Consider the following 20749-nt stretch of genomic DNA (forward strand, 5'->3'; position numbering starts at 1 on the left):
AGCACTATATGGCAGAGCTTTCTATGGCACATCTGTGGGACCATAATGAACGGTGCAGAGCACTATATGGCAGAGCTTTCTATGGCACATCTATGGGACCATAATGAACGGTGCAGAGCACTATATGGCACAGTTTTATATGGCACATCTATGGGGCAATAATGAACAGTATGGAGCATTATATATGGCACAGCTTTATATGGAGCATCTATGGGGCAATAATGAACAATATGGAGCATTATATGTGGCACAGCTTTATATGGAGCATCTATGGGGCAATAATGAACAGTATGGAGCATTATATGTGGCACAGCTTTATACAGAGCATCTATGGGGCAATAATGAACGGTATGCAGCATTATATGTGGCACAGCTTTATATGGAGCATCTTATGGGGCAATAATGAACAGTATGGAGCATCTATTTTTATTTTTGAAATTCACCTGTAGCTGCTGCATTTTCCACCCTAGGCTTATACTCGAGTCAATAAGTTTTCCCAGTTTTTTGTGGCAAAATTCGGGGGGTCGGCTTATACTCGGGTTAGCTTATACTCGAGTATAAACGGTAGATATGTGGGAAATGTTACTTATTAAGTATTTTGTGTGACATATCTCTGTGATTTAATTGCATAAAAATTCAAAGTTGGAAAATTGCTAAATTTTCACCAAATTTCCGTTTTTTTCACAAATAAACGCAGGTAATATCAAAGAAATTTTACCACTATCATGAAGTACAATATGTCACGAGAAAACAATGTCAGAATCACTGGGATCCGTTGAAGCGTTCCAGAGTTAAAACCTCATAAAGGGACAGTGGTCAGAATTGTAAAAATTGGCCCGGTCATTAACGTGCAAACCACCCTTGGGGGTAAAGGGGTTAATGGCCTGGGGAAGCTTCATGGATATTGGCCTTTTCCCAAAATAATAACACCAGCTTTCTGCTTTCCCTCAGCTGGGTATTGGTAAAAGGGGATTATTTTTCTTTTATTTCTTCGATTAATACACGTACTAGCACAAAAGCACACACACACTGCACTAATTACCGTATATACTCGAGTATAAGCCGACCCGAGTATAAGCCGACCCCCCTAATTTTGCCACAAAAAACTGGGAAAACTTAATGACTCGAGTATAAGCCTAGGGTGGGAAATGCAGCAGCTACCGGTAAATGTCAAAAGTAAAAATAGATGCCAATAAAAGTAAAATTAATTGAGACATCAGTAGGTTAAGTGTTTTTGAATATCCATATTGAATCAGGAGCCCCATATATTGCTCCATACAGTTTATGATGGGCCCCATAAGATGCTCCATATTAAAATATGCCCCATATAATGCTGTACAAAGGTTGATGGCCCCATAAGATGCTCCATAGAATATTATGCCCCATATAATGCTGCACAAAGGTTGATGGCCCCATAAGATGCTCCATAGAATATGATGTCTGATATAATGCTGCACTAAAGTTGATGGCCCCATAAGATGCTCCATAGAATATTATGCCCCATAAAATGCTGCACAAACGTTATAGCCCCATAAGATGCTCTATACAGACACTTGCCCCATTATAGTGCTGCACAAACGTTATGGCCCCATAAGATGCTCTATACAGACACTTGCCCCATTATAGTGCTGCACAAATGTTATGGTCCCATAAGATGGTCTATACAGACACTTGCCCCATTATAGTGCCGCACAAACGTTATGGCCCCATAAGATGCTCTATACAGACACTTGCCCCATATAGTGCTGCACAGACGTTATGGCCCCATAAGATGCTCTATACAGACACTTGCCCCATATAGTGCTGCACAAACGTTATGGCCCCATAAGATGCTCTATGCAGACATTGGCCCCATTATAGTGCTGCACAAACATTATGGCCCCATAAGATGCTCCATACAGACACTTGCCCCATATAGTGCTGCACAAACGTTATGACCCCATAAGATGCTCTATACAGACATTTGCCCCACTATAGTGCTGCACAAACGTTATGGTCCCATAAAATGCTCTATACAGACACTTGCCCCATATAGTGCTGCACAAACGTTATGGCCCCATAAGATGCTCCATACAGACACTTGCCCCATATAGTACTGCACAAACGTTATGGCCCCATAAGATGCTCTATCCAGACACTTGCCCCATTATAGTGCTGCACAAACGTTATGACCCCATAAGATGCTCTACACCAGAGGTCCCCAACTCCAGTCCTCAAGGCCCACCAACAGGTCATGTTTTCAGGATTTCCTTTGCATTGCACAGGTGATGCAATTAATACCTGGGCAAGACTAAGGAAATCCTGAAAACATGACCTGTTGGTGGGCCTTGAGGACTGGAGTTGGGGACCTCTGCTCTACACAGACACTTGCCCCATATAGTGCTGCACAAACGTTATGGCCCCATAAGATGCTCTATACAGACACTTGCCCCATTATAGTGCCGCACAAACGTTATGGCCCCATAAGATGCTCCATACAGACACTTGCCCCATATAGTTCTGCACAAACGTTATGGTCCCATAAGATGCTCCATACAGACACTTGCCCCATTTGCTGTTGCTGCGATAAAAAAACCAAAACCACATACTCACCTCTCCGTCGCTCAGGCCCCCGACACTTTCAATATTCACCTGACTTCGTTCTGGCGCCGCTTCATCTTCAGCACTGACGTTCAGGCAGAGGGCGCGCACTAACTACGTCACCGCGCCCTCTGACCTGAGCGTCACTGCTGAAGACAGCGTCAGCGGCTGGAACGAGGAGCAGGTGAATATCGCGCAGCGCTTCCCCTCCCCGTTATACTCACCTGCTCCTGGTGTGGTGCAGTCCCTGCTTCCCGGCGCTGCTGCTTCTTCCTGTACTGAGTTGTCACCGTTACCGCTCACCGTTACCGCTCATTACAGTAATGAATATGCGGCTCCACCCTTATGGGAGGTGGAGCCGCATATTCATTACTGTAATGCGCGGTATCATGTGACCGCTCACTACAGGATGAAGCTGCCGGCTCCGGGGAAAAGACGTGCAGGGACCGCGCCAGGAGCAGGTGAGTATAATTAGACAGCCCCCGCTCCCCCTCCCCTACCGACCCCTGGGTATGACTCGAGTATAAGCCGAGAGGGGGACTTTCAGCCCCAAAAATGGGCTGAAAATCTCGGCTTATACTCGAGTATATACGGTATATGTCATGTATATATTTCTTGCTGTGCACAGGCGTCGGTTGGTGAATACTCTGACCAGCGTCGCCTGCTGTCGTTGCTATCAGTGAGTCTAGGCGTACTATGTTGAGAGTAATAGTCATCAGGTGACGCCTGACTGGCGGTAAACTTTTCATCAGTCACAACCACCTTTTCACATGCTGTCCTCTGTGTGACAGCATGGGAACCCGCAGCGGTCCACGATACCCAGCATCTGTGGCCGGTGGTGACTTTAGTAAAGTTACCGCCTGTCAGAGCCAGTGTTTCCAACATTGTCACACTGATGACAGTGTAGGAACCAACGGTTGTTCGGGCCCCCCCATTCACTTGAATGGGGTTCGGTAGAAAGATCGGCTACTGTTCTGGTAACCAAACCAAACTTAAAAAAAAAAAAAGTTAGGCCAAACCCGACAGACATGAACATCCAGGGGTCTGCTCATCCCTACTAAAGACTATTGAAATCTTTGAAATGGAAATAATTGTTATGTATTTAAAGGGAACCTGTCACCCCAAAAATCGATGGTGAGGTAAGCTCACCGTCATCAAGGGCTTATCTACAGCATTCTGTAATGCTGTAGATAAGCCCCCGATATAACCTGAAAGAGGAGAAAAAAAGGTTAGATTATACTCACCCAGGGGCGGTCCCGCTGCGGTCTGGTCAAATGGGTGCCTCAGGTCCGCTCGTGCGCCTACCATCTTCATTCCATGACGTCCTCTTCTGGTCTTCACGCTTCTCTGACCTTTCAGGTGCCTGCGCACTGCAGGACTTTCCTCTGCCTTCAACAGGACAGACAAAGTACACCTGCGCCGAAGCCGCAGCGTGAAGACCAGAAAAGGACGTCATGGAATGAAGATGGGAGGCGCCGGAGCGGACCTGAGACACCCATCAGAGCAGGACCGCCCCTGGGTGAGTATAATCTAACGTCTTTTTCTCCTCTTTCAGGTAACATCGGCTGCTTATCTACAGCATTACAGAATGCTGTAGATAAGCCCCTGATGATGGTGAGCTTACCTCACCATCGATTTTGGGGGTCACAGGTTCCCTTTAAGTAGGTACCATATATACCAGTGTTTCCCAAACTCCAGTCCTCACGGACCCCACAGGTCATGTTTTCAGGATTTCCTTAGTATTGCGCAAGTAGTGGAAGTATCATCAAGGCATCAGGAATTGTCTCACCTGTGCAACACTATGGAAATCCTGAAAACATGACCCGTGGGGTCCGTGAGGACTGGAGTTTGGGAAATACTGGTATATACTCTAGTATAAGCCAAGATTTTCAGCCCATTTTTTTTAGGCTGAAAGTGCTCCTCTCGGCTTATACTTGAGTCATTGTTCCAGGGGGTCGGCGGGGGAGCAGCAGGAGTGGCGGCTGTCACATCATACTCACCTGCTCCCAGCGCAGTCTCTGCACTTCCCTGCTTCTCCGATGGTCTCCGGCGCCTGCAGCTCTTCCTGTGTTCAGCGGTCACGTGGTACCGCTTATTAAAGTAATGAATATGGACGCGACTCCACTCCCATAGGCGTGGAGCGCATATTCATTACTTTAATGAGCTGTACAATGTGACCGCTGAACACAGGAACAAGCTGCCGGCGCACGCCGGAGACCATTGGAGAAGCAGGGACATACAGAGAGACCGCGCCGGGAGGGGGTGAGTATGACGGGACGGTGAGCCATGCAATATTCACCTGTCCTCGTTCCACCGCCGCGCTGACTTCCACACCCTCTAGCAGTGACTTTCAGGTCAGAGGGCGCAATGACGTGTTTAGTGTGCGCCCTCTGCCTGAACAGTCACTGCAGAGAGTCGGAAGACACAGTGGCGTGCCGATGTCCCCGCCTGCTCAGGCCCCCGGCACTTGGCGCCCAGCGATGAGGTGAGTTTGTCTTTTTTTTTTTTTTTTGTTTCATCACAACAGCAGCATCATACGGAGTATATTGTTCTATGGAGCATCTTATGGGGCCATCAGCCTTTGTGCAGCATTATATTGGGCATAATATTCTTTGGAGCATCTTATGGGGCCCATCATGATCTTTATGGAGCATTATATGGGGCTCCTGATTCAATATGGATATTCAAAACACTTAACCTACTGATGTCTCAATTAATTTTACTTTTTTTGGTATCTATTTTTATTTTTGGAATTTACCAGTAGCTGCTGCATTTCCCACCCTAGGCTTATACTCAAGTCGGCTTATACTTGAGTATATAAGTTATGTTCAGTTAAAGGGAATTTGTCAGCAGGTTTTTGCTATTTAATCTGAGAGTAGCATAATATGTGGCAAGTGAGCCTAATTCCAATGATCACTTAGTTTACTGGGAGCAGCAGTTGTGACACAGAGCTCTTAGATGCAGCATTAAGCAGAGCTGAGAAAGCTAAACCCACCCACACCAGGCTCTCTATGTACATTTACACCTATAGAGTGAATCAACACTATGATCCAGAAATATAAAAAATATCAAATGTTATCAAGATAGATAAAATACAGGAAAGATAACAGAAAAAACTGTCATCAAAAAATCACAACTTAGTATGGACATCAAAACAGAAACCATGAAAGGCAGCAGTAGTCCAATATGTCATGGGCATAAGGTGTACAAGATATTTAAGTACCATATTGCCCAAAAAATGTGATAACCTATAATATTCCAAGGTAGTACTAAGAGACACATTACCAACCCATATGAGCTGGTCAATACAAGATTAATATTGTAATTGCTATAGTAGCCACCATTTATATGAAAATCACATCTCACATTAGGTATATGTGTATTGCTGTATAGTTGTAACATATTCAGTCTATGAAGCCTAATAGATTACCTGTGGCCATAATGGACAAAAAAGACCAGTTGCTGCACAAATCGATGCACGTTTCACTAATGTGTTTTGCTTCATGGGGTCGCTCCAGTAAAATAAATAATCAGTGACATTAAACATTTTGATGGTGCTTGGTGTCACTGAAGTGGGCCTCAAAAAATAAGTACATTTTTGTTCTGTTACTCGTTATGCCAACATTTTTGCAGCAATTTAAACTTTTACCCCAAATTTCTGCCAAATACTCTTTGAATTGGAGCCGTTATGTGTACACTTTTGACTTTGGGAAATCAGTTTTTTAATGATTCAGTTTATATTCAATTTTACTTAAATCCAACAGAACAGACTCGGGAAACCTCATTGAATACTGCCTGCAGGGATGTCAGCAATACACCTACTTCTCCACAAAAAGACCTCAACTTTGGAGTGCTGAAAAACAGCAGTGAAGAAGGAAGCTCAAATGTATCAAAAGCAGCTGATCTTGAATGTGTGAGTAGCCATATGTCTGTCTCAGGCAGGTAATTGTGAAGACACATATTTAGATAAAATATCTAATAGTATTGGTGACATGCATGAAAACTGCAAATTTATTTAAAAAATGTTGCCTTTTTTACCCTTTGAAAGTCACTTTTAGGCTATGTTCACACAATGCGTTTTTGCAGTGTTTTTTCTTTAATGCAAATTATAAGCTGCTTTTTACAGTGCCAGCAAAGGCTATGAGATTTCAGAAATCTCATGCACGCACATTGTTTTGTTTTTTTCCTGACTGATTTGGAAAACAGGCAGCAAAAATGCAGAAATTAGGTTTTGCTGTGTTTTGGTGCAAAAACGTAAAGGAAGTTGCATCATGATTTTTTTGTGAGGCACTAAAGTTTCTCAGCGTGCACAAGAGACAACAAAAACACAGTAAAACCTGCTTTTTTTTTTTTTTTTTTTTTTTTTGGAGCAGCTTTCAGAAAGTTTTGCATGCAGAAAATAAAACGCAACTTGTGAACATAGCCTTAACCCCTTAGTGACAAAGCCAATTTGGCACTTAACCCCTTTACCCCCAAGGGTGGTTTGCACGTTAATGACCAGGCCAATTTTTACAATTCTGACCACTGTCCCTTTGTGAGATTATAACTCTGGAACGCTTCAACGGATCCTGATGATTCCGACATTGTTTTCTTGTGACATATTGTACTCCATGCTAGTGGTAAAATTTCTTTGATATTACCTGCGTTTATTTGTGAAAAAAACGGAAATTTGGCGAAAATTTAGAAAATTTTGCAATTTTCCAACTTTGAATTTTTATGCAATTAAATCACAGAGATATGTCACACAAAATACTTAATAAGTAACATTTCCCACATGTCTACTTTACATCAGCACAATTTTGAAACCAAAATTTTTTTTTGTTAGGAAGTTATAAAGGTTAAAAGTTGACCAGCGATTTCTCATTTTTACAACACCATTTTTTTTAGGGACCACATCTCATTTGAAGTCATTTTGAGGGGTCTATATGATAGAAAATACCCAAGTGTGACACCATTCTAAAAACTGCACCCCTCAAGGTGCTCAAAACCACATTCAAGAATTTTATTAACCCTTCAGGTGTTTCACAGGAATTTTTGGAATGTTTAAATAAAAATGAATATTTAACTTTTTTCACAAAAAATTTACTTCAGCTCCAATTTGTTTTATTTTACCAAGGGTAACAGGAGAAAATGGACCCCAAAAGTTGTTGTACAATTTGTCCTGAGTACGCCGATACCCCATATGTGGGGGTAAACCACTGTTTGGGCGCATGACAGAGCTCGGAAGCGAAGGAGTGCCATTTGACTTTTCAATGCAAAATTGACTGGAATTGAGATGGAACGCCATGTTGCGTTTGGAGAGCCCCTGATGTGCCTAAACATTGAAACCCCCCACAAGTGACACCATTTTGGAAAGTAGACCCCCTAAGGAACTTATCTAGAGGTGTGGTGAGCACTTTGACCCACCTAGGGCTTCACAGAAGTTTATAATGCAGAGCCATAAAAATGAAAAAAAAAAAATTTCCCACAAAAAATTTTTTTTAGCCCCCAGTTTTGTATTTTCCCAAGGGTAACAGGAGAAATTGGACCCGAAAAGTTGTTGTACAATTTGTCCTGAGTACGCTGATACACGATATGTGGGGGGGAACCACCGTTTGAGTGCATGGCAGAGCTCGGAAGGGAAGGAGCATCATTTGGAATGCAGACTTAGAGGGATTGGTCTGCAGGCGTCACATTGCGTTTGCAGAGCCCCTAATGTACCTAAACAGTAGAAACCCCCCACAAGTGACCCGATATTGGAAACTAGACCCCCCAAGGAACTTATCTAGATGTGTTGTGAGAACTTTGAACCCCCAAGTGTTTCACTACAGTTTATAATGCAGAGCCGTAAAAATTAAAAATTCCCACAAAAATTATTTTTTAGCCCCCAGTTTTGTATTTTCCCAAGGGTAACAGGAGAAATTGGACCCCAAAAGTTGTTGTCCAATTTTTCCTGAGTACGCTGATAGCCCATATATTGGGGTAAACCCCTGTTTAGGCACACGGGAGAGCTCGGAAGGGAAGGAGCACTGTTTTACTTTTTCAACGCAGAATTGGCTGGAATTGAGATCGGACACCATGTCGCGTTTGGAGAGCCCCTGATGTGCCTGAACAGTGGAAACCCCCCAATTATAACTGAAACCCTAATCCAAACACACCCCTAACCCTAATCTCAACGGTAACCCTAAACACACCTCTAACCCTGACACACCCCTAACCCTAATCCCAACCCTATTCCCAACCGTAAATGTAATCCTAACCCTAACTTTAGCCCCAACCCTAACCCTAACTTTAGCCTTAACCCTAGCCCTAACCCTAGCCCTAACCCTAACTGTAGCTTTAACCCTAGCCCCAACCCTAGCCCTAACCCTAATGGGAAAATGGAAATAAATAATCTTTATTTTTATATAGCGCTAACATATTCCGCAGCGCTTTACAGTTTTGCACACATTATCATCACTGTCCCCGATGGGGCTCACAATCTAGATTCCCTATCAGTATGTCTTTGGAATGTGGGAGGAAACCGGAGTACCCAGAGGAAACCCACGCAAACACGGAGAGAACATACAAACTCTTTGCAGATGTTGTCCTGGGTGGGATTCGAACCCAGGACCCCAGCGCTGCAAGGCTGCAGTGCTATCCACTGAGCCACCGTGCTGCCCGTGCTGTCCTTATCTAAGGGGGTGGTGAAGGTGGGTTTTATTTACTTTTATAGCAGTTTTTTTTAGCGGATTTTTATGATTGGCAGCTGTCACACACTGAAAGACGCTTTTTATTGCAAAAAATATTTTTTGCGTTACCACATTTTGAGAGCTATAATTTTTCCATATTTGGGTCCACAGAGTCATGTGAGGTCTTGTTTTTTGCAGGACGAGTTGACGTGTTTATTGGTAACATTTTCGGGCACGTGACGTTTTTTGGCAATACTCAGAAGGGAGGGAGCACAGTTTGACTTTTTGAACGCAAAATTGGCTGGAATCAGCAGTGGGTGCCATGTTGCGTTTGGAGACCCCCTGATGTTCCTAAATAGTGGAAACCCCCAATTCTATCTCCAACCCTAACCCCACCACACCCCTAATCCCAACCATAACCCTAACACACCCCTAACCCTAATCTCAACCCTAACCTTAATCCTAACCCTAGCGCCAACCCTAGACCAAGCCCTAGCCCCAACTCTAGCCCTAGCCCAACACTAACTCTAATGGAAAAATGGAAATAAATAATTTTTTTTAAATTTTATATTATTTTTACCTAACTAAGGAGGTGATAAGGGGGAAAGGGGGGTTTGATTTACTGTTTTTTTTTTTTATTTTGATCACTGTGATGGGGTCTATCACAGTGATCAAAATGAACCAATAGGAAAAAATTTCCTTTCGGTGCCGGCTAGCAGATCTCGGCGGGCGCACTGCACATTCCGCCCGCCATTTTCTTCCCAGAATAAGATGTCGGGGGACAGGACTGGGGGGGGATGCAGGAAGGTCCAGGGATGGGGGACCTCATTTCTCTCTCCTCTGATGTGCTAGGAGAGAATGAAATTAAAATGGGAAATCAGACTTTTCCAGGACGTCACTCCTGACAGCACCACCAGGAGGTTGTCCTTCATATCCTTGATTGGGACAGGAAACACAGAAGAGGTTAAATAGCCCCTCTCCACCTCCACCCTTCAGTGTTTTTCCTGTTCCTAACAGGGACAGACGCAGGAGAGGATCACAGAGGTGCGAAGATTAGATTTACCTGGAAAGCTCCAGTTCCTCCATTGGGGTCCTGGAGCAGAGGGCGATGGTGTGAGCCCATGATACCGCGAGAGGTCCCTCAGCGATCGGTGAAGCTGAGTGCTCCTGACGTCAGCCGGATTCCCTGGAGGACCCTGGTCCGCAGCTGCTGTGCGGTGCCGTCTGGGTGGGCGTCCGCGATACTTGATCCGGCGATGCGGGCAGGTGGCTGAGAAGCTGCCGCTCGCCGGGTCGGCGTCTCCCTCCAGGCCAGCACGCCATGACACCGGAAGTAGAGCGGTGACGATTTCCGGGGGGGGGGGGGGGGGGAGGTCCGGGAATTGCAGGCCTTCTGGGGCTCCTGGAGGGGGCTCGGCTTCTACAAACAGCAGGAACTGACCCAGTAAGCAGCGTGCGCTCCGTGGGGCACATGCGCTGTCTGAAGCAGCAGGCAAGATTACAATGAGCAGCAGCTTTGATTGGAAGGAGGACGAATCGGATGTCTTGAAGCCGGGTAAGACGGACTACTTAAAGGGAACCTGTCACCCTCCTCAGGCGTTTGTAACTAAAAGAGCCACCTTGTGCAGCACTAATGCTGCATTCTCACAAGGTGGCTCTTTTAGTTATGCTCCCTGCACACGCTGAAATAAACGCTTATAAAATGTGCCTCCTCATACCGTGAAATCGACTCGGGGGGCGGGTCCTTCCCCCCCTAATCAGACGCAGCACAGCCGTCACTCCAGACCTGTGCGCGCCAGGCGCTGCCTCCTCTTACTTCATTAGCGTCCCTGGCGCCTGCTCTGTAAGTTCGAAGGGCAGCGCAACTACGCATGCCCGGAAAAAAATACAGCGCAGGCGCCGGGAACGCTAATGAAGTAAGAGGTGGCGGCATGCACAGGCCCGGAGTGACTGCTGTGCTGCGTCTGATTAGGGGGGAAAGATCTGCCCCCGGGACGATTTCACGGTATGAGGGGGCACATTTTATAAACGTTTATTTCAGCGTGTGCAGGGAGCATAATTAAAAGAGCCACCTTGTCAGAATCCGCACCGCACATGCCGTATAAGATGACTGGGCGTATAAGATAACCCCTGTCTTATACGGCGAGTATATCCCAAACTCCATATTTTATATGGAAAAGTTGGGGGTCGTCTTATACGCCCAGTCGTCTTATACACCAGAAAATACGGTATGTTACCGATAGGACTAATTCCTACTTTTTTTTTGGGGGGTCACCATTATTCTGTGAATGGTGATCGCAACCCTGGGGTCGGTAGAAACTGACCCGAAACATGTTCTCTGGGGGTAGCCGAGACCCCTGAGGATGTCTGATGCTGGGGGGGCGCTATAACCTTATTTCTCAGCGCGTTAAAACGTGGCGCTGAGGAATAAGTACCCTTAACTGCCGCCGTTAAAAGGCGTATCGGCAGTCGTTAAGTGGGCTACCACTCGGTCCCTCTGTTCCTCCTGTCTTGTTGTCCACTGCCTATTAACAGGGAAAATTCATCTTTGGGTGAACAGAGACTCCAGAATAAAATGGAGAAATTTGGGTTGGACAATATTTATGACAGAGACTTTAAAAATTTAAAAAAAAAATCAAGTTAATTTTTATTGATTTTAAAACATTTACAGAATGAAAAAAAACTGGATATCCAGATCAGCACATTTGTATCCCATCTCTTCCTCCCACCCTTTTACACGCCAGTTGTACTTGACCAGAGCCCAAATTGCAGTACACATAGGAATATAAAGGCCAAAACATCTACATGTCTCTTCACACTTTTGTCCGGACCAGCTAACCATCGTGCAGTCCAGACATATAGAGAATCTTTTAAGGCTCTTTAGCACAACATTAAGCCACAAAAATTTAATAGTTACAGCCCTCCCAAGAAGATTAAAATTTGTCAAAATATGCACTTCTTTTCCTTTTGGAATAAAATCAATTTTTCAACCAATATAAGACATTTCACATGTTTGATGTATTCCCTGCGGCGTGGAGGTCTCTCGGAGATCAAATTTTTAGCAATTAATTTCCTGACTTCGAACAACAGGCATGTAATGGCTATTTTTCCCACCTCTTCCACACGTAGCTCAGCGCCGTACCCCAGAATACAACTCAGGGGGTCTTTAGGCACTGTACATTCATAGGGCAATTCTATAAGGTTAAGAACTAGTGATGAGCGCACGTGCTCGGATATCTTGTTATCTGAGCATGCTTGGGTTTTATCAGAGCATCTTGGTAGTGCTCGTAGATTATGTTTGAGTCCCTGCGGCTGCATCATTTGCGGCTGTTAGACAACCTCAACACGTGCCTAACAGACAGACAATCCCCGCATATGTTGCTGCCAACTGCCGTGAATCACACAGCTGTGGGGACTCGAGCACTCCCAAGATTCTCGAATAACACCCGAACATGGTCGGATAACAGAATATCAGTGCACGCTTGCTCCTCACTATCAAGAACCACAATCCAAAATGTATATAATTGCAAGACCATAACATGTGAAATATTCCTGATTCCTCCCCAGAACAGCGTGAGTAGTTAGAGTTGGGTCTGATGGCCGTTTTTAACAACACCACTGGTGATCTGTAAACTCTATGTATGACATGCAACTGTGAAAGTCTAGCAGGTTCACTTAGTGAGAGACTGGGGACCACTTGTCTTCAGAAATGACCCACAAATTCAATTCCCAATTTTTTCAGAAAGATAAGTATCAAGTCATCAATTATGCAGGAAATCACTCCCTTAGTAAGCCCTGTTGAGCATATAGTGTCTGAATTAATATCTCTCTGAACTATAAAATTATTTAACTTGCATCGGGCTTTATATGCAGGTTTAAGGAGTGTTGAAATCAACTTCTTTCAGGTGAAATTCCTGCTGTAAGCATTCAAAGGTTTTAAGTGCACTGTTATTGATTAACTGGTTAACATCTAAAATTCCCATGGACCTCCAATTTCCAAATTGAGATATTTTTGCAAATACCGAGAGATATTCTTTATTCCATAATGACAGGGACTTTACAGCAGGTTCTATAGTTTCTTGCAAAAAAGAAAAAACTTTTACCGCCATTATGGGAAGCAGTGCTGATTTTGTGAATGCAAAATCTCTTAGCCGACTAGCAGGAGAGACTTGGTGGGCATTCAGATGTGGGTCGTAGGCGATTATTGGAAAGCGTACTGCGAAGCATCCTTGATATATGGGGAAAGTGTTCGGAGATAGTACTGTAATGGTAGACTTCATGCCATGGTCCTCCATGGTAAGCAGTGGCAAGAGGGAACACAGCTGAGTATTGGGCTATTGCAGCACTCACAATAGGAGAGAAGGATGCTGAACAGCTAAACAATGAAGCCCATATCCGTATTTTCTGATTGTAACCTTTAAAGGGAACCTGTCACCCCCCCCCCCCCCCCCAAAATCGAGGGTGAGCTAAGCCCACCAGCATCAGGGGCTTATCTACAGCATTCTGGAATGCTGTAGATAAGCCCCCAATGTATCCTAAAAGATAAGAAAAAGAGGTTAGATTATACTCACCCAGGGGCGGTCCTGCTGCAGGTCCGGTCCGATAAGTGTCGCAGTCCGGTCCGGCGCCTCCCATCTTCATCAGATGACGTCTTCCTGTGGTCTTCACGCTGCGGCTCAGGCGCAGGCGTACTTTGTCTGCCCTGTTGAGGGCAGAGCAAAGTACTGCAGTGTGCAGGCGTGGGCCTCTGACCTTTCCCGGCGCCTGTGCACTGCAGTACTTTGCTCTGCCCTCAACAGGGCAGACAAAGTACGCCTGAGCCGCAGCGTGAAGACCAGAAGAGGATGTCATGCTATGAAGATGGGACGCCCCGGACCGGACAGCGACGCCCACCGGATCGGACCGCCCGCCCAGGTGAGTATAATATAACCTCTTTTTCTTATCTTTCAGGTGACATCGGGGGCTCATCTACAGCATTACAGAATGCTGTAGATAAGCCCCTGATGCCGGTGGGCTTAGCTCACCCTCGATTTTAGGGGTGACAGGTTCCCTTTAAAGAGGAAACTGTGAGCATATTGTTGCACTTATTTATTTTGGTATATGATAGAGACCATTATTCATTATGTGTTTTTCTTTGCAGAAAAATTCAGTGAAGAATAATAACGTTAACTCACCAAATACACGGGAAAAAACGTACTGCTGCAAGAGAGCGGAGTACCAGAATAAGAAGACCCCTACTTCACCAAAAGATGTATCTGTGCATCCTTCTGTAGCTAAAACTCCATCCCCTTCATCGGAATCTGGTTCGGAGTGTCCTCTGAAATCATCTCCCACTATCAAAGACAGAGCGGCCAGGACGTGTAAGGAAAGTAATAAGTCTTCACTTGGTTGCTCTGTAGTGGATCCACCAATGAACAGTTCACAGTCTTACAGAAACCGGCTATGCAGAAAAAGGATGCATGTGCAAATTGTCAGGAAAAAAAATCTGCCATCAGAGCCAAGTAAGTGATTTATGTACCTTGTTTGAGGAAAATATGCTTGCCTTCTAAGAAAGCTGTAGAGTTACTATCTCCAAAACTGGACACTGACTCATCTGATCCCTAAATATTGGGGACATTTATTATAGGGTTTATGATGACTATTGAAGTGAAAAAAAAAAGAGTAGAAAATGATGGTACACTACAAATATATGACCTATTGTGCAACCTTTTTTTTCTTTTTCTTTTTTGAGATGTGCCGAAACGTTGAGGACACAATTGTATTAATTTTCTTCTGTAATGTGTTTAAATTACATTATAATTCTGGCATATATTTCATAAGTCAAATATATAGAAGGATATTTATTAGTAAGGGTCCTTAGATCATCCTCTAAATATTTATTTATACAAGTTTCATACATATTAAGTTAACTAAAGAGTATGTTCTTTGTATTTACCCAGATAATGAAAAGACTGATCTGTCATGCTTTTGCATTACACTGCACATATTTATTGAAAATTGGGCATTCGAGCAAAAATACATCCACACAAGAAAAAAACAATATACATTAAACACACAGTACTGTGCAAAAGTTTTAGACAGATGCTGAGAAAATGTTGCAAAATAAGAATGCTTTTAAATATACAGCTCTGGCAAAAATTAAGAGACCACTGCAAAATGTTCAGTTTGTCTTATTTTTTTTTCTATAGGTATATTTTTGAGTAAAATGTAAATTGTTCATTTATTCTGTAAACTTCTGACAACATGTCTACGAATTTCCAAGCAATAGTTTTTGTATTTTTTTTCTGCCTAAGAAAAATGGTTAAAAAAAAACAGAAAAAAACAACACTTTCAGATTTCAAATAATGCAAATAAAACAAGTTCATAATCATTTAGAAACAACAATTCTAATGTTTTAACTCGGTAAGAGTTTAAAAATCAATATTTTGTGGAATAACCATGAGTTTTAATCACAGCTTTCATGCGTCTTGGCATGCTTACCACCAGTCTCTCACACTGCTTTTGGGTGACCTTATGCCACTCCTGGTACAAAAATGGAAGCAGTCTTTCTTTGTTTGATGGCTTGTGACTATCCGTCTTCCTCTTGATTACATTCCAGAGGTTTTCAGTGGGGTTCAGGTCTGGAGATTGGGCTGCCCATGACAGGTTGTTGATGTGGTGGTCTCTTAATTTTGCCATAAGTTTTAAGTCAGTTTATTTTGATCAATTACCAAAATGGAAAGGGAATAAATAAAAATTAAATCCAGATCATTATTTGCTATGGACACCTTTTGCTTTTAAATTGGCATCAATTCTTCTAGATGCACTTTCACACAGGAGGGGATTTTGTAGGATGGTGACGTATGTCGCACTTCATTCACTAGTGGTGTCAAGACTGAAGACAGCAACAAGATGACTGATGTGCTGCTCAAGGTTTTTTTTTTTTTTTGAAGAAGCAGCATCAAGAAGTGTCAACGTTGAATTCAAAATCTACATACAATCACGTGTCTGCAGGCAGCAGTGAAGCTTGATGGGGATTTCTTTCCAACTTGGTGCTGAATTTCAGCAAATGTATTTGTGAGTTTAGCACAATAAAGGCTACTTTCACACTGGCGTTTTTTTGAATACGTCGCAATGCGTCGTTTAGGGGAAAAAACACATCCTGCAAAGTTGTTTGCAGGATGCGTTTTTGCCCCATAGAGTAACATTACCGTCGCATTGCGACATATTGACACACGTCGCAACCGTCGTGCGACGGTTGCGCCGTGTTGTGGCGGACCGCCGGGAGCAAAAAACGTTAAATGTAATGTTTTTGCTGCTGACGGACCGCTTTTTCCGACCGCGCATGCGTGGCCGGAACTCCGCCCCCACCTCCCCGCACCTCCCAATGGGGCAGCGGATGCACCAGAGAAATGCATCCGCTGCACCCGTTGTGTGGCACATCAAACGCTAGCGTCGGAATCTCGGCCTGACGCACTGCGACGGGCCGAATCCGACGCTAGTGTGAAAGTAGCCTAATAGTGTCCTCAATGCTGAGAATTTCAGGCAGAAATTTATCCATCATACAACTCCATCAAGGAGGCGTCTGGTTGGCTCCAAATGTTTTCTGCAGCAGGACAATGACACGTGCAACAATTTTCAACTTGAAGAAGAGCAAGGAGTCCTGAAAGTGATTTTATGGCCCCACAGGGCCCTGATCTCCACATCATTGAGTCTGTGGTGGATTACATGAAGAGTCAGAAGAATGTATGCAAGCCTACAGTCAAAAATCTTGAAACTGCCTCAAATTTTGGTTTTCACGAAGTTTACTGCTTCAGTCTTTATAATGGCTATAGAATATTTAGAATTGAGAGTCCTCAGTGGTTGATACCTATCTACTGGCTAACACGGTACCAAGATATATATCTTTCCTGTATTATAATGGCTATATGCATTCACTATAGATTGTTATTAAGTGACTAGATGGTGGCCCGATTCTAACGCATCGGGTATTCTAGAATATGTATGTATGTATATAGCAGCCACATAGTAGTATAGTATATAGCACAGGCCACGTAGTATATAGGAGCCATGTACTATATAGCAGACACGCAGTATATAACACACCCACGTAGTATATAACACACCCACGTAGTATATAGCACAGCCCACGCAGTATAGAACACAGCCCACGCAGTATAGAACACAGCCCACGCAGTATAGAACACAGCCCACGCAGCATAGAACACAGCCCACGCAGCATAGAACACAGCCCACGCAGCATAGAACACAGCCCACGCAGCATAGAACACAGCCCACGCAGCATAGAACACAGCCCACGCAGCATAGAACACAGCCCACGCAGCATAGAACACAGCCCACGCAGCATAGAACACAGCCCACGCAGCATAGAACACAGCCCACGCAGCATATAGCAGCCACACAGTATATAACACAGCCCACATAGTATATAGCAGCGTGGGCACCATATCCTGTTAAAAAAAATAATCACAATAAAAAATAGTTATATACTCACCCGCCGGCGTCCAGCGAAGCTGTCACGATGCGCTCGCTGCTGCTGCCAGCTTCCGTTCCCAGCATTGCGAAATTACCCACATGACTTAGCTGTCTCACGAGGCTGCTAAGTCTTCTTGGTAATTTTGCAATGCATCTCTAGGAACGGAAGCTGGCGGCAGCCGCGCGTGCATTGGCGGACGACGGAAGGTGAGAATAGCAGGTTTTTGTTTTTTTACTATTTTTAACATTAGATCTTTTTACTATTGATGTTGCATAGGCAGCATCAATAGTAAAAAGTTGGTCACAAAGGGTTAATAGCAGCGTTAACGGACTGCGTTACCCGCGGCATAACGCGGTCCGTTATTGCTGCCATTAACCCTGTGTCAGCGCTGACTGGAGGGGAGTATGGAGCAGGCGCTGGGCACTGACTGGACGGAAGTAGGGAGGGACTAATTCTCGGCCAGACTGTGCCCGTCGCTGATTGGTCACGGCCTGGCAGCCGCGACCAATCAGCGACCTGGGATTTCCGTTACAGATAGACAGACGGAAGTACCTCTTAGACAATTATATATATATATAGATCAGATGTGCTGCAAAGTCTTATTTTGCTATGAGAATTAACATAAAGTCCAAAGTAATTTTTATCCTCAATCCTATTATCCATTTAATGTCATAATCTAAACTATTTTCTAATATACTTAATATACTTAAATTTAAAATTCATTTTCTCCTTCGCCTCATTGGGGGACACATACCATGTTCTTCTTGCCACTCTTAGGAGGCTGACACTAAGTTATCACACAAAAAAGTTAGCTCCCCCTCTGCAGTATACACCCTCATTCTGGCTCCCAGAGAACCAGTTCTTGCTTAGTGTCCAAAGGAGGCACACCGACTGGTCTGACATTCAGACCAAAAACACTTTATTCTTTTATTTTTACATTTTTTATTTTATTTTTTTACAATGGACGAAGGGGTGGCGGATCCTTTTAAGGCTCCGATCTCCCCAAACCATCAACAGGCGAGCACGGAGAGTGTCGCTTCTCCATATACTCTCCTGCGACGTGGGATGCCACGTCTGAGCTGATTCTTAGGGGCGATGGGTCCCTTCAATGGCACCGATCTCCCCACACCTTCAACAGACAAGCTCATGGAGTGTCGCCTCCACGTATCCTCTTCTGCAGCCAGGCCTGTTGCCGGACATTCCGCCCTGTCCCATCCTAGGTGATTAACCCTTTCGATGTACAGAGGCCCACCTCGTGGCATCCAAGCAGCCCCCACTGCACCACCACTGTTATAACGGATGGTACAAGGAGGCGGACAGTCTCTCTCCACCTCCCTTCTAAAGGGATGGTGGATTCATGGGTTTCCCTCTTATCCCTGCACCGTCCAAACCAGCAGCAGCAAAGGTGGACCTGCAGCAAAATGCCTTACCTGCCACCCGACAGCTTCTCCGGGTAAGTGCCTGGCTGGAGGGCTCCTTTCAGGCTGTCTGGGGTAACGCTTGTTAAGGGGGACTTATTTTGACTGCGGGGGCACGCATTCAGCCCCTTCCTGTATCTGCGCCAGCCTGCGTCGCAAATTTAGTCCCCAGCTTCGGCCCTGTACTAGGCCGCAACTCCTATTTCTGCCCATGCGATAATTCGATGCGGAGGCTCCGCCCACCGGTCCTGGCGTTTCTCGAACAGCACGAGACGCGCCTCTGAGATCTCGGGGGGCCATCTTTCTCCCCCCCAGACCGCCTCAGGACACACTAACTGCCATCAGGACCGGCAGCAAGTGTTTTCAGCGCAGGGGCCACGCAGTGGAGAAACGCAGAAGGAGCGGGGACACAGACCTGGGTAAGGGAGCGGTGCATTATACATCCTCCTCCCTGCTGTAACCCCCTTTTCCTCAGCAGTATCCCTTCTCGGCAGCCCCTAATATTATAGGGCCACATAGAAGGATACATCATGTCCCAGCCTAAGGCATCAAAAAAGTCTAACAAGACTATGGCTATATTCTTTACTTCATGCTCCTCCCGCCAATCTGCGTTCCCTAAGGCTCAAGAGTTCGCTGCTCTTCAATGCCTGTGACCCCAACTGCGCTCAGAAGCCCTCCACCGCCACCGAGCCCAGTGTACCTAGTCCCCCTGAGTGTGCTTCGTCACTGTCTCAATCCATGGCTTCGCTGGCCAAAGCGATTGAATCCCTCCGTGATCCTTCGGGGGACCGGAGCGTTTGCAGGACTGATGTGGACGGATCCCCCCCCAAGCCAGGAGCAGTCGGTTAGCAGGGGCCGAAAGCACTCTAGAAGCAGTCAGGCACCTAGAAAATGGATCCGTAGCACATCTCCTGAGCAGACGCGCCTTGTCGACTCACAGCTCCGTTTCTCGCTCTCTCTCTCTCTCCAGAGTTCAATAGCGAACGCGAATCTAACTGCAAATCTGATGGTTCCTTAGATCCGGATTTGCAAGATTTTCAGAAGACAGTGGATTTGCTTATTGAAGCAGTCAACCAGGCTTTAAAGGTTGAGGAAGATTCCGGCTCCGCTCCGGATCAGACCTTGTCCTTCAAGAGAACTAAACGCTCTCATAAGGCATTTGCTATTCATTCTGAATTTAGAACCATAGAGAACGCCCGAATAAACGCTTCACAGGACAAAAGCTTCTTGAAGCCAAGTATCCTTTTTCAGCTGATCTGAAAAAGGATTGGGCGGAATCTCCGGTGGTAGACCCCCCAGTATCCCGCCTAGCATCCAAAACTCTCCTGTCCATGCCAGATGGCTCATCCATCAAAAATCCCACGGACCGTCAAAAGGCTTGGCCCGCTCTGCTTTTGAGGCCTCAGGTAGCCCTCTATCCATCCTTTGCCGCAGCATGGGTAGCTAAGGCTGTGGTTTTCTGGTCAGAGACCATAGCTAATTCTCTTCAGAACAGTAACCTTCCTCCAGAGGCGGCGCACCTTGCCAACCAAATTTCCCTGTGCAGGCGATTACCTGGTACACGCATCCTGCGGCCGGTTATGTGGCTCAATCAGCAGCTAATGCCATCTCTATCAGAAGGTCAT

At 45.1% G+C, this 20749-nt stretch overlaps 1 protein-coding gene across 3 annotated transcripts in view; it reads left to right on the forward strand.

The window, feature by feature from the left end:
- The window catches only part of SENP7 (SUMO specific peptidase 7), a 177379-nt gene that overhangs the window by 54044 nt on the left and 102586 nt on the right, over window positions 1–20749 (forward strand). For all 3 annotated transcript variants that reach the window (XM_069757698.1, XM_069757699.1, XM_069757700.1), the window contains exons 6-7: window positions 6345–6493; window positions 14371–14731. In XM_069757698.1, the coding sequence (XP_069613799.1) occupies window positions 6345–6493; window positions 14371–14731 (510 nt within the window). The remainder of the gene's footprint in view (window positions 1–6344; window positions 6494–14370; window positions 14732–20749) is intronic.

The sequence above is a fragment of the Ranitomeya imitator genome, chromosome 3, assembly GCF_032444005.1.
Source record: "Ranitomeya imitator isolate aRanImi1 chromosome 3, aRanImi1.pri, whole genome shotgun sequence".
Taxonomy (NCBI): Eukaryota; Metazoa; Chordata; class Amphibia; order Anura; family Dendrobatidae; genus Ranitomeya; species Ranitomeya imitator.